General features: G+C 44.1%; 1 protein-coding gene across 3 annotated transcripts in view; it reads left to right on the top strand.

Moving 5' to 3' along the window:
• Positions 1-25,497, top strand: part of CCNI (cyclin I) — a 51,624-nt gene extending 26,127 nt beyond the window's left edge. For 2 of the 3 annotated variants that reach the window (XM_073340443.1, XM_073340442.1), the window contains 5 exons: positions 14,366-14,500; positions 20,160-20,234; positions 20,408-20,548; positions 21,974-22,204; positions 23,788-25,497. In XM_073340443.1, the coding sequence (XP_073196544.1) occupies positions 14,366-14,500; positions 20,160-20,234; positions 20,408-20,548; positions 21,974-22,204; positions 23,788-24,249 (1,044 nt within the window). In that variant the 3' untranslated portion in view covers positions 24,250-25,497. The remainder of the gene's footprint in view (positions 1-14,365; positions 14,501-20,159; positions 20,235-20,407; positions 20,549-21,973; positions 22,205-23,787) is intronic. The other variant, XM_073340444.1, reaches the window with a different exon arrangement.
• The last annotated feature ends 310 nt before the right edge of the window (positions 25,498-25,807 follow it).

Genomic DNA, 25,807 nt, shown 5'->3' with positions numbered 1-25,807 from the left:
AATTCACTGACTAAATTTCAACCAGTAAAATTTACCTGAATTTGAGACATAAAAATTTAATAGCATTGAGTTTGCCCAGAATGTAATACGATGGGTGTTCAAAGGCACCTAAGGAGTGTTCAGTGGGGTTCTATTTATTATTTGTGTTGCAGTCGGCACCTACGATCCCCAGGCCCCATTGTGCTTGGCACTGTACAAACACAGAACAAGACAGTCCTAGTTCCAAGGGGCTTACTATCGAAGTGTAGGACTGGAGACGACAGTCGGGGAACACAAGGAAACAATGAGGCAATACTGATCAGCATGTGGTCCTGGCACATCAGCAGCCTAACCATGGGCAAGCTTTTGGGTGGGGAGTTGGTCCAGAGATTTGGGCACCTGACTCCCCTCAGTTCCTGTGAGGCCCCAGCTGTAAAGTGTGTATTTGTGAGGTTGGAGTGAGGGAGGATGGCAAAAAGTCCACGTAGCTAGCAATAGCATGACTCCGCTCTAGAGGAGATCCAGGTTTGAGAGCAGGTAGGGAATGGGCCTCTGCTGGTGCTGGCTAAGATCTGGGGACATGGAGGGAAGGGTAACTGTTTTTTTTTTTTTTATTTTTAATCTAGCTTTAGATTTAAACAATAGTATAAAAAAATAACCACCCATACAAGTTCTAGGCATTTTAGCAGTTAATCTTACATCTGTTAATAACCACCTACAAACCTGAAAAACCCAGCCTGCCGGAAGCATTAAGCAGTTGGATACAGTAATAAGTCAGTTCAGCCGGTCAGTATCAAAGCAGTAGAAAAAGCCCCTTTCCGCCCTCGCCATTTCCAAGCCAATAACTTCAGGCCTCCCCGGGTGTCATGTAAATGGCTTTTTGGTTAAATTGGAAATCAGAATAACAACTTCTTAATTCACACCAACACCTGAATGTCTAAGTAGGACCTGTGACGTAGCCAGTAGCTAACGGTCATAACTGGTGCTGCTCTTCCCTGTCTTAAGGATACTTACTTTCCTCTGCTGTTTCTCATTTTGAGGCGATAGAATCGTGCCATCAGAGGCAGCACTTCCACCAACACGTTATAGCATATCAGCCGTGCAGTTGAGTTTATTTTGTATTCTGCTATCCAGTAAGTTAAAATGTCTAGTCTTAAACCTTTCAGAGGAACATCCAGTTCTTCAGATGTACACCCCTTGAAAGAGCATCTAAGAATCCGCAACTGCGAGAGTTTCCTACATGGAGTTAGATAAGTATTCGCAGGAAAAAATATTGTGGGATGTGCATGAGATGACCCCCTTCTGAGCCAGCCTCTTTCCTAAAACGTGCCAAGTTCAGTTCTGCAATTCCAGTAAGATCCCTGTTTTTATACACCTCTGATATGCGGCTGGTGATCAGTTCACTATCTCGCTGCACTTGGGGAAACTCGGAACTAGAGCAGCATTTCCACTTGGAGTAGAAAATACAGCCACAGTAATTGCATGGACCTTGGATTATATTAATAGATTTTAAGGTAAGAAAGGACCATTATCATCTAGTTTTACCTCCTAATACTCGTCTCTTGATTCCCAGTACAGTGCCCTCTCCATTGAACCACTGTGCTCCTTTGATAGAGGGGACTGCTTACTCTTCAGAGGAGGGATGGGGAAAGGGTAAGCATGTATTATTATTATGGTTTTTTTTTAAAGGCCTCTCCCCATTGGTTCCATAGAATCTATTAGTAGAGGTGCATTGTTAATGTTCTAGAAGCAGGAGCATTGTAGTGGCCTCTTCCTGTAGGACTGGTGTGCAGAGGTGCCAAACAGGAGTGAGCAGGTTCTAGTGGGAGGAATTAAGGCTTTTAAATAGCAGTGTTAATCTTAGTGCCATGTTACATGTCATCACAGCTGTGTGCACGTCCAGGAAATTAGTGGCTAGACAGCTATTCTCTTCTCTATGGGTTTTCATACTGCTCTGAACTCCTGTCAACATATGGCCGTGTTGCTAACTGTAGTTCTCTGTGGACCGTTTAAAAAAGGCACCGACAACTGTTTTAGCGGGAGAATGTAAAAATTCTTTAAATGCATCTCTGCCAGTGTTGGTAAACCCCTGTTGCATCTCTGCCAGTGTTGGTAAACCCCTGTGAGAAGCTGGTAAGGAGCATTTCTGCCCTCTTCACGCTTTCCATGTAGCAAGCTGTTTTGAGGTCTGTTGAGCCCCACAGATGCCTTCTGGCTTTTTGCAGCCTGTGCCAATATCTGCCTTGGCCCTGATCTGCGTCATAGGGCTTGATCCTGCAGGATATTTGAGCACTCTGGCTCCAAGACAGTGAAGCACTAAAGCACATGCATAACTTCAGCATGTGAGTAGTCTCATGGAATCCAGTGCTCACATGCCTACAGTTGAGAGCGTATTTAAGTGCTTGGGTGTGTCAGGGCCAGACTGCTCAGCGCCTTGCAGGGTACGCTGTTTGTACACAGCCCCGTTCCCCACATTGGGCTCCTCGTGCTAGCCCTGTGCTACACAAGGAGGGGAGTGCATGTGGCTCTGTGTATGGCCCCTCAGTCATTGGCCGTCATGGGGAGGAATAGTTACTTTTGCAGGAGGTATGCATCCGAGGCAGCCAGCCATAACCGGGATGGTTATAATGGCTTGGTCAGTTGCTTGATCCTGCCAGTGCTTTTGGTGAGGGGTGGAGAGCGCCCCCAGCTCTCACTGACTTCAGTCGTGGCACGTTTCCATAGATCATTGGTCTAGGGCAGGCCTGTAGAGACATACAGCTGATTCCTCTGCTGGTTGTAAGTCATGTTGCCCAGCTGAGAATCTGGCCCATGGACTCCTCCTTTTTAACATGAAAAATGTCCCTTCGAAAATCATGGGGCAAGCCGAACTGTGCCTTAATCTTGAAGCCCATTGTTAGTGTTGCTTGAGCGCAGAATGCAGTAGGGCTGCTTCAGTTTGCTGTTGCTGTGTAGGAAATTAAAGTGAACCCTGCGAGTGCCATGCCTCCTGTCATTTTCCCTGGCATGGGGGGGCTGTAATTAAAGCAGTGACACTGGACTGTTACGTAAGTGTCCAACTGGCATGTGGCAACAAAACAAACAAAACCCTGACATGTGATGGGCTTGTGGTGTGAGAAAATGTCTAAGGGAAAGCCCTTTGGAGTCTAGGAAGGGACTTTACTGTTGCAACTGAAAGGGACTTTTTAGTCTAAGGAACAAAAATACCTTGCTTTGCTTTCAATTTAACTCACATAGCTCAAGAAATTATGACCCTGCTGTTTGTTTAGTTTTATAGCTTCCTACTTATTGCGTGTGCCGTTGGGATTATGTGAAATGCAAACCTCCTTGGGCATTTCACAAACACAAACCGTGCGGCAGTCTGATCGGCCACTCCTCTACAAGTGGGTCCCTGCCCTATTTGAGAGCCTGGGCATCTTCTCCGGTGATGGGAGTGTTGCTTTCTCTGTGGAAAATAGTGAATTTTCCCCATCTCAATATGAAGAGGCATGAACTGCCGGCAGGTGGATTTTATTGAAATCATGATTTAAATCACTCGTCAGGAAGACTCGATTTAATCATGGCTTTCTACATAAAAGTGGTTGTTATAACCTTAATACATGTTCTTCACAACTCAGCGATAGATGTAGGTTTCATTTTTAGGAGGTACACACTATGCATTTTTTTAAGTGATTTAATTTGAAAACTTTTCAGATTAGTTTTACAGCTATATCAGAAAATGAATGATTGTTTGGTTATTTCATTTACCAAAGGTAATTGAAGCCGATATTTATGAAGTCATTGGGAGTTGAACTATCTCCAGTTCAACTGGTTAATCATTAATATTTGGAGGATTTTCTTGCCATGCTGTATTAGGAGGAGAACATCACCAGACAGATATTTAAATTGTTTTATTTAACTAAAATAACAACATGATGTGTTCCGGATTTTTTTCTTCAAAAGCAAACAATAATATTTTAACAAAACAAGCATATGAATTTAGTTAAACATTCAAGTTTTTTAAAATCCGGTTTGTTTTTGTTAAAATTGTTTTTAGTGAAATGAAATATTTTAAAAAAAAAACAACCAAAAATTAAATCAACTTTGTCAGCCAGGTCAACATGAGAAACTTAAAATATTGGCTTCTGCAGCTAACTCAGTCGTCTTCACCTTCATTTTCCTCTTTGTTCATAATCTGGAAAAGAAAAACAAGCTTTCCTGCTTTTTCAGGTCCCAAACCATTTCTCAATTTGGAATGAATTAGTCCAAAGGAAGAAAATATTCTTTCTACACTGGCAGAAGAAGCTACTGCTGTTGAAAGTGAGATTATCACTTAAGCACTTGGATTCCGAGACTGATGAAGTGACTTCCACCAGTTCACTGGTGTGACTTTTTTTTGAAACATCAGCAAACATATAGTTCTTGAAGGGTTCACCCTTAGCTCTGAAGTGTATTATAGTTGGCATTATGGAGGGATGATTGCTGGATGGCCATATCATAGCCAACTCCTCTTCTTCAGCACTTAAAGTTTGACTCTGGTACCGAGTATTGAGAATATTTGCAAGAAAATGAGCTGGAGATAGTGCTTGTCCCATTTGTTTTTTTTAATGCTTGTAATTTAACTCTGTTATTGCATATTTCTCTTTTTAAGATCTCACTCAATTCCTTCCAAACTTCAACAGCGTCAGCAATAAACCAGCTATTTCCCTGCATTCTGTTCAAGGCTACATAAGGTACTCGGCATGTGTTCAACATTTCTCTTAAGCCCAGTGTTGAGCACTTTGGCTGTGACAGGGCCATCTATTTTTTCCACCATTTGGTTCACAAACTGTCATCAGATTAGGCCAGTTCTTGATACAGTGCTCAAAACAGTCCACTACTGAGTTCCACCACACGTCTTGTGGGAGAGTTAGCCTGGTTCCTCCCACTTTTTTCAGAGCAGCTGCTGCGAAGTGGTTGTCATGGAAGTATTTTGCAATTTCAACAACTAGCCTTTATTTCTAGAGCACTGAAGTCTTTGGCTAGGAAGTGCATCAAACGAGCACAGCAACTGTATGTTGTTAGCTTGGGACACTCTTCTAAATAATTTCTTCTCATCTTGGATACATTTGCAGCATTGTCTGTGACCAAGCTGTGTACTAGACATTTGAAATTTTTTTTTCCAGTTTGTTATAGCTTTTACTGCTGCTACTTGTAAGTATTCTACTGTGTGTGCATTTCCTGATGTATCAGTTGTTTCTGTAAGGAAGACATTCCTCCTTCTGTTGTCACACAAGCACATACAACCTGATCATTGTGGACATTGTTCCACCCATTAGGACTCAGGTTAACAATTTCACCCTCTAGATCTTTTGCCCACTGCTCAATTTCTCTTTCATACACTTTATCCAGCAACTTGCCTGTGACATCTGCTCTGTTGGATGGACTGTATCCTGATTTTAATGACATGTGGGTTCTCAATCATACGGAAAGGAGAGTTCGTTGCATAAACAAACCGGGCAAATTTTTCATCCATTACATCTTTTTGTAATCTGCTGGTTCTTATCACAGACTTATCTGTGGTAGTTTCTGGATGATGGAGATTTTTTTTTCTTTTTGCTACAGGTGCTATACTGTGGCTATGTGACATACATGATGTGACTGAAACACTATCATTGGCAGATAACTCTGAAACTATAGAAAATGATGGTGATCTTGAAAGTGGATATTCTTCAGAATCCTGTATGTTGAGGATGGATTCTCCCAAACAAAATAAGTCAATGCGGTTATTTTAATTATTATTACTATACTGCTCATTTAGTATTACTCATTGCATTCACTGTCACTCAGTACTACTTTAAAGGTGAAATTGTAAAAGGAAGATCTGCCTGTTTCAGCTATTTAATTTTTATCACAACTGCGTCTAAAATGCTAATACCATAGAGTAACAACTATATTTTTTGCAAACATGAGAATTCAGGAATAGTCCAGAAGGAAGACCGTCAGTCCTTAAGAAAGAAGTATGAAATAAAAAAATTTACCAACCTGAAGATCCTGCATGTTCAGACATGTTCCTTTCATCATCTTCAACGCAGCTTCCTCCCGAGAAGGAACACTTCTCATGATGTTGTTTCATTCGGGTAACAAGGCCTTGCATTTCTTTGTTGCACTGTTTGCAATTTGCACGCATGCCGGTCTTACCCACAGGTAGAGGAACTGAGTGCTGGAATGGGTGCTTTCTTTGCTCTTAGTTGAAGGGGAGAGAGTGAGTCTCTAAACAGGTGAGAGGAAAAAAATCTCCTTTTTTAAAGTTAAAACTACTAATGAAACCCAAAGAGGAGTTAACATTTTGACTAAAAATCCCTTCCCCTCTGTTTCTTGGGTTTCATTTCTTAAGTGCCTGTGATGTCGCACACCTGATGTCTGGAGTCTCCAAGGGAAAATGAGACCTGACTTGAATTTCAGATGTAAAAAATCAAACCGGGGAGGGGGGGAATAAATAAATAACCCTCACATTTTCTGTGTAGAGCATTTAAAAAACAAAAACAAAAGCCCAAACCCAATTTGCTTTCCTCTGCAGGTCACTTTTAACCTTTGAATGGGGGTGAGTGAGAAATGGGAAATAAAAAACACTTCTTCAAATTTTAGAGTAGGAAATTTCAAGATTCCAAACGTTTCTCCCAGCACAGCCTTCCTGTACTGACCTCACCTTTTTCCGCCCCTCAAGAACACCTCACAAAACAAATGTTCGGTCTAATAACCTCTGCCCATTCCTGAGGTTTAACAAGAAACAGCGTCCACAAAGTGCAGCCCTTTTGCTTCCTATTACTTTAAGACTGAATATGTGACTTCCTAGCCTCCTGTCCGGTTGAAGGCCTGGGACTGTCACTCTGAGGTCTGTCAGAAGTCCCCTTAGCAGCCTGAGGGGTTTAGAGGCCGAATCCCAGCTTAGGAAGTGTGCTCTTCACCTGCCACATCATATGGACCCAGCTTTTGGGAGGGATGTGGCCAGAGACCTATAGCTTAGGGGATGGTTCAGGGAAGTATTGCAAAACTGCAGAAGCAGATACAGACACATAAGCTCCAGGCTACTGCCTGCTCCTTTAGGGACCTAGCTGGAACGGAGACCTCTTCCCCAACGGAAGAATTCAGTGGAGGAGGCAGATGAGACCCTGCTCAGTTGTACAGGGTTGGGGTCGGAGAATGGCAGGGAAGGTGCTGTCTTCTGAGCATTTTCCTGGCCAACTGCCAGGAGATGCCGCCTCCTGTCAGCAACGGTTGCAAGAGCCTCCACTTCCTCCCTCCTTCCCTTGTACACAGATGCACACAGCAAGAGGAAATGCTTCAGAAAGTGACACTGCTGTTCTATTTTCAGTAGTATCTATTTTTAATCTTTCCTTTTGCCTGTAAAAGCTCCAGGCCTGTTGCCATTGGAGTCACTGGCAAAACTCCTGCTGACAGGACCGGCTTAATATTCCGGCAATGATTGGGGATCAGGTTTTTAAAAGTGTTTGGTTTGTCTGAAGAAGCAGTTTGGTTCAGCGTTGATGCATTTTACATCTGGAGCTTAGCTTCCAGATTCGCCCAGATACCACATGTTCAAACTAAGCTTTTAAGCTACTTGAAACCATCTAAGTCGACAATACGGTCCAAACCTGGTTGTGTTTGTCTCCCTTTGTGTATTTTGCCTTGTTGTATTAAAATTAGCACCAGATAAAAGGATAGTGAAGTTCATTCTGTCACTTTTCACCTTGGGGTATTGTTTAGAAGTAGGTGGATTTATAATATTTTATTTGGTGTACAGTTTCATCTGTCACATTAACAATGTGATATATGTTCCTTATAATATCACCCAATATTAATATCTTGTTTCCCATTTTTCTCCCCAGATAAACTTTGTTCCCTACACCATTACCAAAACTCTTCATTATTTTTTAGCAGAGTTACTAAATACTTTATATTACATGACAACTGGCATTTCCAGAGTGAGTGAAATTCTGACCCCATATGAAGTCAATGGGAGTTTTGCTGTTGATTTCAGTGGGGCCAGGATTTCACTCACACAGCATAATGACACTTGCTAAAATTATATAATGTTCTAGAAATAAATCTATTTACTTTCTCTCCATAAAGCAGATTTATTTTTAAAACGGTACTGTTATTAGTATGTTTTATTTGTATTACAGAAGTGCACAGAGGTCTCAACTGAGATCAGGGCCCTGTTTATGCCAGATGCTGTACATATACATAGTAAGAAATATTCCCAGCCCCAAAGATCTTGCAAAGACTTAAGCGTATGTTTAGCTTCATGCCCAGTGAAATGGATCTTTTGAGTTCATTGTAAAGTTAAGCTCATGCAAAGTTTTTGCAAGATTGGGGCCTAAATAAACAGGACAGAGTGGCAAAATGGAAGTATTGAACAAAACGCGTAAGCATGTGGTTAAATACATTGAGAAGATTGACAAGTTAAGGATCATTTGACTTCAGTGGGACTTGGGTACATGCATAAAATTAAGCAGGTGACTTACCAAGGATACACCCAAAAGCTGTGGCAGAGCCAAACATTGAACCCATGCCTCTCGCTGTTTTCTTAAACTTTTGTAAAATGTAGGAAATGTGTCTCAAAGCCAATAACTGGTTTAACCCGCAGTTTAAAACAGTCTTTGGAAAGTTAACATGAGTTTAAAAGTAATTTGCATTTTTTTTTGTCAGCACTGCAGCTACTTGTGCGGAGGAGTCTCAGACATGGTTCTGACTTCTAGGTGGCTCAGCTTGTTCTGACCCTGCCAGCTGTTGGGGTGGGTAGGTTAACTGAGTTTTGCATTTGAATTTGAATTTGAACTGAGCTGAGTTCTTCTGAAGACTTGGCTTCTATTCTGGGTGCTGGAGTGTTGGTGATTCTGGCCACTGCCTGTGGGGAGGCACGGGCCGTGGGTGACCTGCCGGCTCAGGGAGGCTAGCCCCCCAAGCGCTGGGTGGGCAGTCTCCCCGAAGCATGGGCAGGCAGTGCTGGCAGCCCCTCCACGCCTGGGCGGTGCGGCCCCAGCACCCCGGGGCCTCCCCCCCAGTATTGGGCAGCCCCAGCATGCTTCTCTGAGGGGGCCTTCTGGGCAGAGCGTGGGTGGGGCCATGCTGGGCTGTTCGGGAAGGCACAGTCTCCCCCAGCCTATGATATGCACCGCCCATGTGGGGAGGTATCCAAAGGGCTAGTCTACACTCAGTTCAGTGGTGCTCACCCTTATTACACAGGAGGGCCACACTAACCTAAACACAACCCTGTGTGGGCCAAACAGATACTGCATATTTTAGTAAGATTTAAAGTCACCCTTATTGATTTATATTTTAAGTTCAGCTTATTTCGTATGTGTTTAGATAGAAACAACCTATGTACAGTATTGTTTATTTACACAGTGGTGTTAACTAAAATGATGTAAACCTGACAAAACACTAATGAATCGACCGTTAATATATTGTGTTGAAACAGGCTTTATGAAATGCTGTGGTAGGCTGTATACAGCCCACGCGGGCCGTAGGTTGGGCACCCCTTCACTATATCTATTTGAAACTGGAATAGTTAAATCGGTACAACCCCAGCATTGACAGTGATACTGGCATAAATGTGATATGATGGTATGTATTGATTTAACTGTTTCAGTGTAAATATCTCTCCCTCTCCCATGAAATAGTTAAATCAGTACAAAAACTGTGTAGACCCAGACCTAAGGCAGGAGGCTGCATAATCAGGTTGGTCCCTTGTATACATTAATCCCTTTTGAAGGCCTTGTTGGTTAATGGAACAGATCTCTAAACTAGGTATTGCATCAGTGGTGGGTATTTATTTTTATTTTATTTTTGAATTGGTTTTCTTCTTTGGTCTTCTGCTGAAAAGGAAAGCAACCCACAACAACTCAGAGCAGCGTGGTGTTTTGTTGTGCAAGCTGTTAGCTCTCTCTTGCCCCACAGTGCCTTGGCAGCCATCGTTCGATTCCACATTTTGAAACCACATTAGCAGCAGCACTGAGGGGTGAAGGGCTGTCAAGGACAGAACAAGCACACCTGATGGCTGCTTCCCTTCTAGCTCAGCAAGTTGCAGTGACTAGAGTTGAAGTGGGAACAGCCACATGCCTCCAAATGTTAGGCAGACGTACTGTAAATATTGCAGAAGAGGAAATGAGGCTCCGCATACAAGCAGAACAGAATGTTTTAATGGTAATGCGGGTGACTACTGTAGTTAAGGTTGATGTGTAACTTCAGCCATAAACCCTCATTTTCAGTTACTTGTAACTTCAGCCAACAAGCTCTTTTGAGGCTGACTCTTTCAATTCTTGGGCGGGGGCCATAGGTAATTTGGTTGTTGAAATCTTCAGTGAAATGTGTTTTTGAGTTCAGTAAGTGTATGTTGAATTTAAAAACAAAACAAAACCCTCGTCCCATGCGTGCTGCTAGCAAAATTGTGTGCATGCCTAGTCCCAGTGTTTTAATCCGTTTTGTTCAGACCTGGTTTGTTTGTGTTAGTGATATCTTTGAAAAAACTGGAGCCAGGCTTGAAGGCAATTGGATCAGTACCTTGTAAGTTAAGAATGCTGAGTTTTCCCCTCACCCATGTGCTGTAAGATTTTTGGTTGGTTAGTGGCTAGGTCAGGAGTGCTGCTGCAGAGTGCTCTAGTTCCATCCAGACTTGTAAGGGGTTTTTTCCCTGCAAAGGCAGACTTTCAATGGGAATCAGCTGTCTAACTCCCTTTGTCACTCTTCGAAACTCCCACCCAGAAAGTGCAGAAAACTTGACAAACACAGGGAAGCTACGACGACGACAACGTTGTGGGAGTGCTGGTTCCAGGAGCCCTTGTGGGCTAGAGAAAAAGCACTGGGGTTGGGGCTTAGCACTCCTGAGCACTATTGCTACCTGCCTCATGTTGATGAGAGTGCTTCCCTACCTCACAGATGTGCTCATACCCCTCCTCATGGACCCCTTGCTTAATGCAAAGCTCCTCCTTGATCTGCTGACAGTTCTCTTTGGGTATCTTGGGTAGATGGGGGGGAGAAAATTCATCCCCCCAGAAGTTGTGGTGGACCAGTTGTTCAGACTGGAACTACAGAATCATAGAAATACAGGGCTGGAAGGGACCTTAAAAGGACATCTAGTTCATTCACCTGCGCTGAGGCAGAACCAAGTGAACCTAGACTATCCGTGACAGGTATTTGTTTAATCTGTTCTTAAAAACCTCCAGTGATGGGGATTTCATATGTATGAGTGCAACTGCTGGATCACCTCTGGGAAAGTAAACTTGGACTGGGAGGTTCAGTACTGCAGTAAGATGCCACACTCTGCTGATTCCCTTTCCAGAAGTCCAGATACTGCTCGCAATCTGTTGCACAAACTGATGTATAAATGACTATCCAGCTGCCCCTCTCACCCTGGACTCAGGGCCTCAGACAATTGGGATCTGTGGGTATTCAATGCCTCTGAAAATCAGGCCCCACTATTGCTGGGTTTGAATTTGGAGAAGTAGATTGAGGGTGGCGGGGTGGGGAGGGGCGGAGAAACAGCATGGATGTACCTTATAACACCTGCTGTGGTTAGTCCAAAAATAAGATTTCATTGATTCTTAGGACATCTGCCAGATGTTGATTAGGGCAATGTATATTAGAGTAAATATTACAGGAGTGGATTATTATACCTTAAACTTGTGGCCATATATTTACCTAATGCCTTCAGTTTGCTGGTGCTCTGGAAAACACCAGGGATCTACGGGTTAACACTGTGGTTGATCTCATGTTGCGGTATGAACACAATGAACTGTAGATGGCTGATGCCCAAGGGGTTGGTGCTTCACCGCTACAGCCAAAAGACATAGTGTTTCAGGTTTTCCAGAATTCACATGATCAGGGATGGCAAGGGATTGGTCTCTTAATAGGTTTGTTTTTGTTTTTTTTTTTAAATCCACACAGCTCAGTAATTGGTAAGTTCATTCAAAGGGGGAGACTTGCTTGCTAAGCCTTAAAATGCCTTTCCAAGTCTCCCCCTCCTCAGAGATAATTACACCTGACATGTTACCAAATCCTGCATTCACTTAGATACTGTAAGATGTAAAATACCAAAGTCTTAGTAATTAGAGATGGAAAAGACCAGCTTGATCATAAAATTCACCCCTCTTGCCAGCACAGGCTGCAGCAGCATGGCAACTATCCGGAGCATATTTTAAAATGAGGCCAGGAGTATCTGACAGTTCCCAAGGAACCACTGTTGCAACAAGAACACAACTGTGAATTACATAGTTATTTTAGCTCTCCTGGGACACTTCCAGCGAGGCTGAACAATAATAGTTCTTTTTAGTTACGGTCACATCTGTCATCTGCCTGGAAAGGAGGGATCAAATTATTTCAGACAATAAACAGTGCAGATAATAGGAAATGAATATGTATCAGAGGGCATGGCCTCCTTTTTTATATGCAAGAGGTTTTTGGAAAATCAGGCTTTGACTGTGTTCTCCAAGTTGGTGGAACTTCAGTAACTTTCACGGGAGCACACTTTGTCATCTTTTTCACAGTGGGAGCTGCACAGAGGGTCTCTTGAGCTTCCAAATCACATTTCAGTGACACACAGAAGGTTGTGTGTGTTCAGTTTTGGGTTTTCTTTGTTTAAGGTATTACTGTTTAGTAATATTACTGTTTAGCTAGAGGAGGTATTACTGTTTAGATCAGTCATAAAAGGCTGTTCCCTAGACCAGTGGTTCCTAAACTGGGGTTTGCAAAATGTTACAGGGGGTTCTCGGGGGGGTGGGGGGGGAATTCCCTAATGGCAGACAGAGTTGTCCCTAGGGACCCTGGGTAGCACGGGGCCAGCAGCCTGGAGCCCTTGGACTTTGAAGAGCTAAGCAGATCAAAGCAAGCATATCATATTGGGGGAGGGATAACTCAGTGGTTTGAGCATTGGCCTGCTAAACTCTGGGTTGTGAGTTCACTGCTTGAGGGGGCCATTTAGGGATCTGGGGCAAAAATTGGGGATTGGTCCTGCTTTGAGCAGGGGGTTGGACTAGATGATCTCCTGAGGTCCCTTCCAACCTGATATTCTATGATTCTATTACACAGAGGAGATTTAAACTTCAAGAATTCTTATAAGAAATGGAAAGGGAGGTGGATATTTTTTTGCTGTTTTTAAAATTAAATAGGCAGCTCGTATTGTTTTTTAAATTATTATGAAGAACAAGTTTAAGCTTTGTTGTACCATGCGTTGTTTGCCTGGACTGCTCAAGACCTGAATGCTGGTGTAGGAGGAACTCTTTGATTTAGCTTCTTAAATACTTTCATGCTGTTTCACATCTGATACTCCTTGATGAAACCGAGGAGCCTTGTCTTATAACAGGCTTATTCAAAGTGATACAAGCTACAAAAGTGAGATCTTGGAAGAGTGTTGCCGTTTTCATAATGTAATAAAAATACTGTAATGATAAATAATTAATAATAGTGTGTAATAAGCATGTCATAAAACCAAATTTTATATTTCCAAGATCATTGCTTTTATAATTTTATAAAGGAGAAAGGAGAAAATCCCTGGAAATATTCATTTTTAGGAGAGGGTTTGCGAGACTTGACATTTCAGTGAAAGGGGTTCACAGGTTGTTAAAATGTGGGAACCACTGCCCTAGACACACTAAAACCACAAGCCCCACAAACAAGATCGTACAGAGTTTATGGTTGGTGGTGGAAATATTCTCTTGGAACTTAAATAGGACTGAATCCTAAGCTCCTTATGGGGGGACCCCTGTTGTAGTTGAGGGGGTCACTGCAGGCATAGGTGTCTCTCATAGGTCAGCTTGGATAAGGGCCGAGGGCTTGATCCTGCAAGTTTCTGAATGTTCTTGATTCCTACTGACGCAGGTCAGCGCAGAGGGTGCTCAGTATTATACAGGATGTAGCCTGTGGTTACCATAAAGAACAGGTTTCATATTGAATTGCATCTTCACTTGGATAGTGCGTTCTTCGTTCTGTAATATTTTTTGTTGAACATGAGACTAGCATCATCTATCGTAGCCTTTTCATCCATAACACTATCTGACTGGAGCTTTCCAATTTTCATACGCCTACGTTTAGACAGCAGTGTTATGGGGCCACATTCTAAAAGTAGATCCTACATTTTTGCAGGCATGCCGCAGCTTCAGCCTGCTAGACTTCTAACTCCATGGGTGCACCCACAAATCAGGTCAGGAGAAGTCAATATGACCACGAAGAACTCCAGGTGCAAACATAGAAAGTGGCTTCAGTCTGTGTTAAAAGCATCCCCTTGGTCCCCCTTCCCTTGAACAGCCACATAGGGCTTTGTTTCTGCATATGTTAATATTTTGCCTTCTCTCAATTCTCTCAGCCTTCAGGTTCTGGGTGTGAGTACAGCTTGTTTTTTTTGTTGTTTTTTTTTCCCCCCCTCCAACAGGATGTAGCCATTTCTCCAGCGCAGCGGGATGAGGTGATTCAGTGGCTGGCCAAACTCAAGTACCAGTTCCACCTTTATCCAGAAACACTCGCCCTGGCCGTCAGTCTCTTGGACCGGTTTTTAGCCACGGTAAAGGTAAATAATTTCAGGATCTGTATCCTGCAGTGGATTTATACCACCAGCTCATGGCTTTAGAAGTGACTCTTCTTGCTGCTGGGCCAAACCCAATCAGGCTCAGTGTATGAGAGTGTGTACTTCCGCTTTACACACTGCATGATGCCTTAGATTTCAGCTGCTGAACGAGATTAGTGTCTTCAGTATATCCCTTCCTGACTATGCCTGAACAGTGCAGCTGGGTCTGTGGAAACCCCCTGTTATCATGAGAGCACTGTGGGCCTGGTCTCTGACTAGGGCACCTAGGTGCTACAGTAATACAAATAATAGATGGGCTTTCTGGAACAGTTTTATTTTTTAGTTAATGGGTCAGATATTCACCTGATGCAAATCAACATAGTTGCATTGATTGCAGTGGAGACATGCCAACTTACCTGAGCTGAGAATCTGGCCCAGTGCATGTCCATGTCGGGAATACTTGCTCTCTTCCCTGTTCTGCCAGCTTCCATTGACATGCTGCAGCTCATCAGTTTAACCGAAGAGAGGAGATAATCACTCCACCTACCTAGAAGCTGTCCATGTTCATGCTGTCTCTGCTAACCTGGTGTAAATGTTGAATTAGCCTCACCTAGCCATTTGTCTTCCAAACTGTATCCAAATATTGCCCCTGGCAAGTCCGGGGTGGGGGGCGGAGGATCTACATAGAAATCTGACATCTCTAGCTTAAAATATACAAAAAAGCTTGTTAAACTAAATAGATTCTGAAATGCAACTGCCTTTGTGGTAAGCCCTTTCCATACTCGTATGTCCTATGGCATGACACGGAGGATCTGTGTTTCTATAATATTTAATTCAGACATTGGGTAGGTCTGCATTTGTCTTGTTTGTATCACCTGAAATTGCTGTTGCCCAAGGGCTAGGGACGTAGGAGTAGTGGGATGGCCATGGCTTAGCCAGAAGTATGGCAAGGAACAGGATTCATAGATTCCGAGGCAGCATTGTGATCGTTTAGTCTGACCTCCTGTATTACACAGGCCAGAGAACCTTCCCAAAATAATTCCTGGAGTCTGAGGTGATAGAAGAATGTTTGGGAAGGCTGGAGCCAGGCTAGGAAAAGAAAGCAGTATGACAGAAAGGGCTTCAGGAGCAGGGTGACACAGGTAGGAGGGAGGGAGGGAAGTGTAGAGACTTTCAATGCCAGGAGTCTGATTGAAGTCAATGGGCCGAGCATCAAGGGGTGGGTCTGGAAGGGAGGGCTATATGAAGATGGTAGGGCAAAAGACAGCACCTAATTCAGGTGGGTCCTGGCCCACAGCTAGGGCTCCAAGACTGCTGCAATAATATAAATAATTATAATAATAAAAAGAAATCCAGGAGATTATCAGTGAAGACCATAAAGGGAGGAGTGGCAGTCCAAACAGGCCTACCGTATTGTCTATTGGAGTGGAGCTGTGCGTGTGCTCATAAGAGTATGGTGAACACAGTGGCTTAAGGAATAAAATTCCACACGACTGATTAAAATATTTTAAATATCAGCCTTTGGGGCATACATGGTACCATGACTCTTGGCCTCCGAGTCTGTGCTGTCCTTCCCAACCCTGGTGCAGTCACTTACAGCTTGCAGAGTAAGCGGGTCTAAAACGCCACCAAATTGAAATGGTAGTGCTCTGCGGAGGCTTTGCACCCTCTGTAAGTAACTGCACAAGGTGCAGGGTAGTGGAAAAACATGTCCCCCTGGCCTTGAGTTCTAGAATCTGGCAGTCTTGCCTTTGGCTAACATAATCCTTTATTCTGTTTGCTCTGTTAAGCTCAGGTCTCATTAAATGGTCAGTCTCCTCTGTTTGTGAGGTTTTTAATCCTATTACAAACATTGCTAAAACAGAGGTCAGAGGAGTTTAAAATTTTACCCCCGTGGTTACATCATTAACGTAGCTTGCCTCACTAAAGTACAAATTGGATCTTCCAGTAAGGCCTTGTCTACGCTGCCATTTTACAGCGCGGAAACTTTCTTCGCTCCGGGGTGTGAAAAAACACCCCCCTGAGCGCGGCAAGTTTCAGCATTGTAAAATGGCAGTGTAGACAGTGCTCCAGTGCTGGGAGCCCTTCCCCTTGCCCAACGCTGGAGCCGCAACTACACAGCCACCTTAAAGTGCTGCCATGGCAACATTTTAACGTGGGCTGTCTGGACGTACTGTAAGTCTTGGATATGTGGTGAATTATTGCTAGTGCTTAAACTGCAAGACACTGAAAAGTTTTGTTTTTAAAGAAATCCTGACCTCTAACCATTATGACATCTTAGTGATGGGGTCAGATGTTGAAGGGATAGAAAATGTGTGATTGAAACCCCTAAATAGCTAATGCCCTTAGGAAATGGTGATTGTTTCAGTATTTCTGTAGCAGTCAAAGGCTCTGACTGTTCTACAGAGGCTACTACTGTGAAATGAAGTGGCACAGACTAGGACTAAAAGAAACTCCATTCTGTACTTCAAGGAATGGTGATAATAGAAAACACTGAAAGCAGTTTGGGGAGGAGTTTCAGGTAACGTGCCCCCCGCCCGGTATAGCATTGTTCATTTAAACATGTCCTTTTTCTCTCCCTGCTGCAAATAAACTGGGCCTTATTCTCCCTGCCTTTAAACCGGATTTACAAAAGGGTAACTCCATTGACACGATGTACCGTAGTGTGAAGGGAGAATCTTAGCCACAGCCTGGGATTGTTTGACTAATAGCTTCCCTTGAATTCGAATGTGCCTTGAAATAGTTCAGACTGTTCTGTGTCCCGTCCTATTGCCCTGCCATGCTCTGGTTCATTCACATACCAGCAGTGGCTTTTGCTGTAGGTCACTTCACTAAATAATTAATCCTCAACATAATTACAGTCTTGGTTTAACTGTGTGGCAGTTGCCAATAAAGAGGGAGCACAGAGGGGGTGGTGTGGGAGCCAAAGCAGTGTGACTGTATTTTAATACTATCTCACAAACGGACTCAGATGATGTCAGGGGTGAGGACGGGAGGGTGAGCAGGGGGACAATTTCTGTTACAATAATGCAGGACGTTATGGGGGAATTTTTCAATAAACATTGAAACTCTCCTACAAGCTGTCTTCAGTGGCTCCTTTTCCATTTTCTGTATGCAGGGATTTGTCTTTAGCCCAGCTAATTAAATTTACTGTTTCTCACACATCCTTTCCTCTTGCTCCACTGCGCCCTTCTCCAGCCCCTTCCATCCAGAGATGTCCAAGCACTTCACATCTTTAACTAAGCCTTGCCACATCCCTGTAATGCAATAAAATTTTGTCCCTATTGTATAGATGGGGAAACTGAGGCATGAATTGTCAGCCTGATCCAAAGCCCGTTGAAGTCAGTGGCCCTAGGTGATTTGGCCAAGGTCTTGCAGTGAATCTCTAGCCAAGATGGGAGTAGAACCTGGTTTCCTATTGAAGATGGCAGTTGTTAGGTAGGTTTTCCAGGAGATTAGCTATTGGTCTTTTACAGAGCTGGCTGACTGATGTGGGATAAAGGCTTTGGGTTCTTCTCTCCATTTTAGTAAGTTAATATTAGTTGAAGAGGATTTGCCTGCCTACCATGAAAGGGACCTAGGTTTGTAGTAGAAATGAATAGATTTTATCTCTGTCCTGGCTGCATTTACTAGTGTAACTGACTGAAGTCGTGTCAGGTGACAGTCGGTGCTGTACAGTGTGTGGATGGATGTTGTGGATTTAGGGGATACTCACTGAGCGCTCTCAGGAGGGAGTTACCCAGGGCCCTGACTAAGGGGCAGCATGTCATTGTGATGCCCCTGGAACAGACCAGGGAACTCTGGGATCCTCTCTGCTGCCTGGTTTTTTCCACACTTGCACCAAGGGAAAATTATTGGTGCTAGCCCTTTACCTTGTGCAGATTACTTCCTGCTCTGTGCCAGCTGAGCTGTGCTGTGTGGGAGAGGGGCTGAATCAAGACTCCTCCCACTTGTGGGCCCGGGGAGGCCGCTCCTTCCTCCTGCATGGTCACCTGTGGAGAGGGTACTTCCACCCCGCCTTATTTCCTTGTGTGGGCATGTAGCACAAACCACAGATTCACCCTCGGGGACATTGTTCTCCTCACTGTCAGCAGTACCTGGACACGTTGAAACAGCTATTTTATACAGCTATTTAATTCAAACCTCCCGGTGCCTCGCCAGTAGAAGTCAAAGTCCCTGGGGATCAGCGATTCCTTTTGTGTAACAGGAACTGGAACCTGTTAGAGGCCGTGTTTGTCCTTGATCCTGCACCCCTTCCCCCTCGCTCCCTGCTGGGAGGAGTCATGTTGACTGTTAAGGACCTAGAGTGTGGATTCCAGGATCGGGCCTTGGAACTGCCCTGTAGCTCCATTCTGTCTGCTGGAATTAATCCGCCTGGAATTAATCATGGAAGTGCTCTAGGTTAAAAACTGATTTTGTGTTCTCAGCAGGGCAGTTATTTATTTACTTATTATTTACTTATTTATCTCTCTTCCTTGCCCTGCGGCTTCTTTCGGTTCCATGTTCCACAAGGATATTTAAATTTTTGTCAGTACAGACAGCGTGAGAGAAATTGTCAGCTAGCTGTTTGGAAGTGGTTGGGGGGGAAAGGACATCATTGCGCTGCTCAGTTTGTGCACAGGCATTGCTCCTGGTTTTCACAGGACTGAATACTGTACTCTGTGCATACAGAATAGAGGGATGCATCTTCCTTTCTTGCTCTCCTACTTCACTGGCACGGGAAACAAAGTCCTGAATCACGTTAATAGAGCCACTAAGGTCCCGATTCAGCCAAACTCTTAAGCATGTGCTTAGCTTGAAGCACACCCATGAGTTCTGTTGATTTTAATTGACTACCTATGTGCCTAAAGTTAAGCACATGCTTAAGTGCATTTGCAGAATTGGGGCCCATAACAAGGTTCTTCGTTGTTGTCACTCTGCAAGAGAGGTTCTCTTAGGGTGACTGGATGTCCCGATATTATCGGGGACTGTCTCAATATTAGGGGCTTTGTCTTATATAAACAACTATTAACGCTCCCTCTCCCGATTTTTTTTTTTCACACTTGCTGTTTGGTCACCCTACGGTCACTCCTAGTCACCACCTCTCCCTGCACTCCACTGCTCGCTTAACCCCAAAACATTTCACCGGAAAGGGCTCGGCTACCCTCGTTTGAGAGCTGTTGCCGTAAAACATAATTCTCTCTTGGTGTTTGTTTCTAACTAGATACAGTGTCAACGCCTCAGCTTTATCTTCTTCCTTGCGTCACATCTAACCCGTGTTGTTCTCTGGGCCTGATCCGCAGCTGGTGGAAATCGGCCTGACTCCATTGAAGTAGGTGGAGCTGTGCTGAGTTTTGCCAACGGAGGATCCAGCCTCCTGTTTTTTCTCCTTCCAAGTACCACTGCTCCCACTAAAAACAAGCTCCTGTTCCTCTCCAGTGATGCGCATCACTGGATGCCAGTTAGGACGCTGGGGCTGACTAACTTCCATCCTGCCTCATGTAATGGAGTATGGATTTTTCCTTTCTGTGGCTCACAATAGTAGCAGTGGAGTTGGAGGTCGGCCCATTGATCCTGTCTGCATTGTTTTGGCATCCTGAGATCACAGGGCAAGGGAGTTAGAGCCAAAGGGTCACAAATCCGTTTCTGCATTGTACTCTGTGACTTTTTTTCTGTTTCCTAGGCCCGTCCAAAATACTTGAATTGTATTGCGATCAGCTGCTTCTTCCTTGCTGCCAAAACCGTTGAGGAAGATGAGGTAATACTTTCTCCAAAGGCCTAGCATCTGCTTTAAATTTTATGCTCATCTAATTCTTTGGTCGCTTGAGCAGGGGGGTTGGCACTTGCCAGGACAGGAAGGAAACGGCTTTTGTGACTGATGATTGTTCTTGCTTTTCTTTTCTTTTTGTTTTTTATCATCTGTTTCTGCAGAGGGTTCCAGTACTGAAGGTGTTGGCCAGAGACAGCTTTTGCGGCTGTTCTCCAGCTGAAATTCGCAGAATGGAAAAGATTATTCTGGATAAACTGCACTGGGATCTTCACATGGCTACGCCACTGGATTTCCTTCACATTGTAAATATGTTGCTAGTTACCTTCTTTCCGGTGCTCGTCCTTGTTTGTTTTTTCGGTTCATTGGTATTAATGTGAGTATGTGCCAAATCTTGAGGGACTTACTCAGATTTTACTTGGGCAAAAATCCCTACTGCTGGGGTGGGTAAGGATTCCAGGATTTGGTCGTATGTTCATAAACTTGGCCTAAACAAAAATCGAGACGACAGACTTTCAAAAGTGACTCGTGATTTTTTGCGGACCAACTTTAGACACTTTAAAGTTGCCTGATTTTCAAAACGTGCTGAGCTCGCATCCTCTGAAAATCAGGCCCCTTTAAGATATAAACTGCCCATGTATAAATTCAGGCTGGAAATTAGAAGGCTTCTAACCATCAGAAGAGTGTGTTCCTGGAACAGCCTTCCAAAAAAGGAGTAGTGGGGGCAAACATCCTCCAACTAGTTTTAAGATGGAGCTTGATAAGTTTATGAACAGGATTATCTGATGGGTTTGCCTGTGGTAGCACAAGACTGGACTTGGTGACACAGAGGGTCCCTTCCAGTTCTGTCCCTATGTCTTGAGTTGAGCACCCAAAACCATTAGTCCCTCTTGAAAATCTTGGCCCTAAATGTTAACTGCCAGTATATCTGCTCCAGGATCAAAGACAGACAACAATAGAACACAAAGGCATTGAGGAGTGGCTGGGGGGGGGAGAGGGGCCACATAATTGGTGGATGTGAAACGTGCTTCAGTGTGTCCTTAACTGACCCAAGTTTTGGTTTACCTGTTAACAACTGGGGCCAGAGAGCCCTTTCGTGTGGTGAAATCCATGGCAGGGGGATAGTGGCAAGGAAAACTTTGTGTCCCCTCACAGAATCTCTCCTCAGTGGTTTCATCCCAGGAGAGAGCCCTGTTTGTCCAGGGCCAATTGAACCTTTGAGCCTGCAGTTCAGGAAGAAGGCAGGATCATCCATACAGGGGCTTCGTGCCCCTCCCTGGCAGCACTGCACCTGTAGAACTGCTCTATCCAGGACTCCCCCTGGCCATGGCTGCCCTGGGACCCTGCTCCCCCATCCCTTACAAGGCAGTCTCCACCATAGACAGGGCTCCCCTGGCTGTGTCACCTTTCCTGGGGTATCGCCGAAGGGCCAACGAGGGGACAGTGTGCATCCCCTGGCCCTATCTCAACCCAGCAAGAGGCTTCCCACTCCTCGCAGAGCTGTCTGCCTTAGGGGACAGTGCCTGGCTGGGGTGAAGCAGAGCATGAGATGGGAAATCTCTGGGGGGGAGAGAATCTCACTCCACGTGAGCTGTTTGGAATAACATAGCCCACTTGAACCCCCCAGGCACAGGAACGAATGGCTGCTCGTGCCTTTGCATGTGCTCATGAAGCAGTGTGCTAAACTCTGTCAGTAACATACCGACTGGTTTGCTTGTCTTTTTCCTCAGTTCCATGCAGTTGCTGTGTCAACCAGGCCTCAGTTACTGACCGTCCTGCCCAAGATGAACCCATCTCAGCATGTGGCTGTTCTCACCAAGCAGTTACTGCACTGTATGGCCTGTTACCAGCTGCTGCAGTTCAAGGGCTCCATGCTGGCACTGGCCATCATCAGTCTGGAACTGGAGAAGCTGATTCCTGATTGGCTCTCGCTCATCATTGAATTGCTCCAGAAAGCACAGGTGAGGCCTGGGCAGAGGTCTTCTGGACATCCCAGCTAACTGGCATTCTGGGTAGGAGAAAGGTCCCGTGTTTCTGGGACGGCCACTGAAAGGAGGAGGAGGAGGAGGAGAAGCTGATGGTCTGCACTAAACAGCCAGCTGTGGTTATGAAACCACTCTCGTCTTGTGACCATTACTCTGGCAGCTGGCAATTGATAGATAATCACCTGGGTTAGCCATAGGCCAGGAAGTGAATTATCAAGCTAATGGAGAGAGCTGAATAGGTTGAAATTCAGCAGGACAGGCGGTTTTTCCTCCCCCTTCATGTCTCTTGCACACCATCTCTCCCCACTTTACTGAAGATGAACATAGACCTACTTCTTGTTCATTCAAGTTGATTTGTATCCCTAGGCTCCAGGAAATCTTTGACGCCGGTGGAGTAGTTGTTGCTGCAGTCAGCGTAACACACCCATCCAATAAAAGCTGAGTCAAGTAATAAGCAAGTTACAAGAAGATACATGTACCTTTAATGATATATGTCCATAGCACAGAGACAGACTGAGGGGCTGATTGCTCTCTTGCTTATGCTGGTATAAATCAAAGGAATATCCCCCATAGTGTCAAATGGGCTTGAATAGAACTGAGCCCCCAGATTAGAAAGTGGAAATAAGCCTAGACTTTGGCTGATCTGATTTTACGGCACAAATCTTTAGCTGGTTGTAACTGTGTCAACCTCAGTGGAGCTATGCTCTGGATCTATATCTGAAATAGGATTGAAAATAGCATTTTTTCTGTGAGCACAGTGGTGTGGATAAGGCCTCGAGAGCTGTCTGATTCCCAGCCTCTGAGTTTTGGATGCAAGGTTTTGTGGTTGGGATTTTTTGTTTTCTCTCTTTTTGGCAAGGTGGGGAGGGTGGTGGTGGGGTGGTGTTTCTATGTTTTGCAAAGATGCTCAGGCTACAGCCTTAAGGGTTGAGTCTTTGAGACATATCTCTGCAAATACTTTGCATTGTTTGACGATCAGTATGCTCGCTTCTTGATAGAGGGAGCCTAATGCATGAGCTAATGTACAAATCAAAAGTGTTTTCAGCAGAGAATGCCCAACTGGCCTGGCCACAAGGGGTTAAACTAATCAGAAGGATGCAATCATTGTTGCCAGCGTAACAAGGGAAGGTATGAAATATTCCCTTGATAGGCCGGAGATTAAAGTGGTTATAGCACACTTAAATACGTTAAGTGTCCTAACTAGGAAGGCTCTGTGGAAGGGTTAATTTTTTTTTCTGCTGCATATGGATAGATATGTAAGAGGTAGGAACACATAGGCCATTGATAAACATTTTGGATGACATTTGCAAAGCCACGTAGGGGATTTGGACACCCAATTTCCATGAGTTGTAATGGGAACCAGGTGTCCAAATCTCTTGGCAGTTATGAAAAATCTTGGCCTTTAAGCAGAATAATTTTCACCCCTAAAGTGATCACTTCCCCCACATTCAGCAGAAAAACAAGAAGCAGCTAGGTATGGGGACAATAGACGTGTCGGGAGCCAGAATTGCAGTGACTCACCTTGTTTTGCAATGCCTGTGTCTGTTTCTTCCATCTAGATGGACAGCTCCCAGCTGATCCACTGTCGGGAGCTTGTGGCCCGTCACCTTTCCACTCTGCAGTCTGCTCTGCCACCCAATTCTGTATACGTCTACAGTCCCCTCAAGCGTACCCTTGTGACCTGTAACAGAGGAGCATTCAGATTCAACCCCTCCTCTGTCCCAGGGCCAGAATTCTCCAAGGACAACAGCCGACCAGAAGTGCCAATCAAAGGTACAGCCGGGGGGTTCTACCATTGTCTGCCAGCTCCCCCCGGGTGCAAGCAAGCCTCCGCCAAGCGCAAAGTGGAAGAGATGGAAGTGGATGACTTCTACGATGGAATCAAGCGGCTCTATAATGAAGACAGTGCTTCAGAGGCGGTGGCACTAGAAAACGTGGGGTCTGTTTGTGGTGCTGATGTGTCGAGGCAAGAGGGCAAGAGTTCCCCTTGCCCACCTTTACAGCCGGTCTCTGTTATGTAGCTACCGCCTGTGCAAGCATTCAGAGGAAAGCTACTTTTTAAACCATGCAAAATCAGGCTATGATGTGGGAGGGGGCTGTGAAAGAAGCTGTATCTCATCAGGCTGAACTGAAGAGAGCCAAGAAAACCTTTATTTTTTTTTTTTGAAGATTTTTTTCCCCCCTTTGTGTGGCTAATTATAGTTCAACTATTATTTAAGCACTTAAAAACACAAAAAAGTATAAAAAATTTACAAAAGACCCAAAAAACCAACAAAAAAAGTAGCAAAAATTTTTTTTCTTTCTAGTGTCATTGGTTCCCCTGTTTTTCTGCTACTGTGTATTATAATCTATCATCCATGTCCAAGAGCTCACATTGATTGTGCAAAATTGTTCCAGGTTTTTCAGCCATCCCATTTCTTTCTGTTCCGATTTCCTCTTCCTGCTTGCTCTTCCTTTAACACTCTGCAAGTCTTGTGTGTGATTCTCTGTATTCTGACCTTCACCACAGATATTTTTTTTTCCTTAACCAAAAATCCTTCTTTATTTCATTAGCCACTTTGGTGTCTTAATGTAAGAATATTTCAAACTGGCTTTAAATAAGATTTGGAAAAAATAATCCTACGGTGTTTGCAAACTGCCCTGCATTTAAAAAGCCAAAGCAGTGTGAATATGCTATCGAAAAGCATTCAGGTAGCAAGAGGGAGACTGTGTTTAGAGTCTTGCATAAGTAAGAAGTCATTGTGATTAGAAACTAAGTGATTGTGGTTTTGATTTTAAAAAGTGAAAGCAGTCAAATGATTAGGCCAATTTAACTAAAATATTGGGTTTTTTTCACACCCACACAAGGATTTTTGCAGTCAATCAGCTCTCTGGTAGGTGCTCACAAAAGTTTAAATTAATGTGTGCGTCAAATGCAAACCGTAAATTCTGCAATTGATTTTGATTCATATGTTCGTAAATTTTAGCATGAGATCAATGCTGCTCATTTAGGTGCTGGGACAGTTCTGTGATTCTGAGTTTTGGAACGTGTGTAATTATAAGCCACAAAATACCCCAAGTTTTGTGTTTATGTAACTTTTAACCAAAAGTTTAAAAAAAACAAAAAAAACCTTTAAAAGCTTGTCTTTTTAAATGTTTAATACCTATTTCTCAGAACGACCTGTCCTGGATCTTTAGCTCTCTCTGCAGCCCTGAAGAACGCATGGTGTTCAGAGCCATTGTACTGATGATAGCCTTCTGGTAGCAATAAAAAAAATGTTGTCCTTTAATTTGTGAGTTGTGTTTTGCTTTCACTTTTTGCACTGGACAAAGGTGAGTGTTATGCTGGGGCTGCAGCAATGCTGACAAGCCACTGCCAGGTGGACTCTTCCAAGCAGAGCACCTGAGAGAAAAGGAAGCGTATGTTTTAATACACTATAGTCCCGATTTTTTTCAGAGTTGCCAAGGATCCAGGATGCCAACTGCAGCCACATGCCACCTGGATTTTATTCCATCCATTCCTCCTTCATCTTTACTCCTCAGACCATCCCTCTTGTTACTCCTTACCCTCCCACCCTCTGGTTCCTCTCTCTCCAAATA

This window comes from Lepidochelys kempii, chromosome 4 (assembly GCF_965140265.1).
Source record: "Lepidochelys kempii isolate rLepKem1 chromosome 4, rLepKem1.hap2, whole genome shotgun sequence".
Classification (NCBI taxonomy): Eukaryota; Metazoa; Chordata; order Testudines; family Cheloniidae; genus Lepidochelys; species Lepidochelys kempii.
The sequence above is the reverse complement of the archived record's forward strand: the minus strand, read 5'-3'. Positions and strand labels throughout refer to the sequence as shown.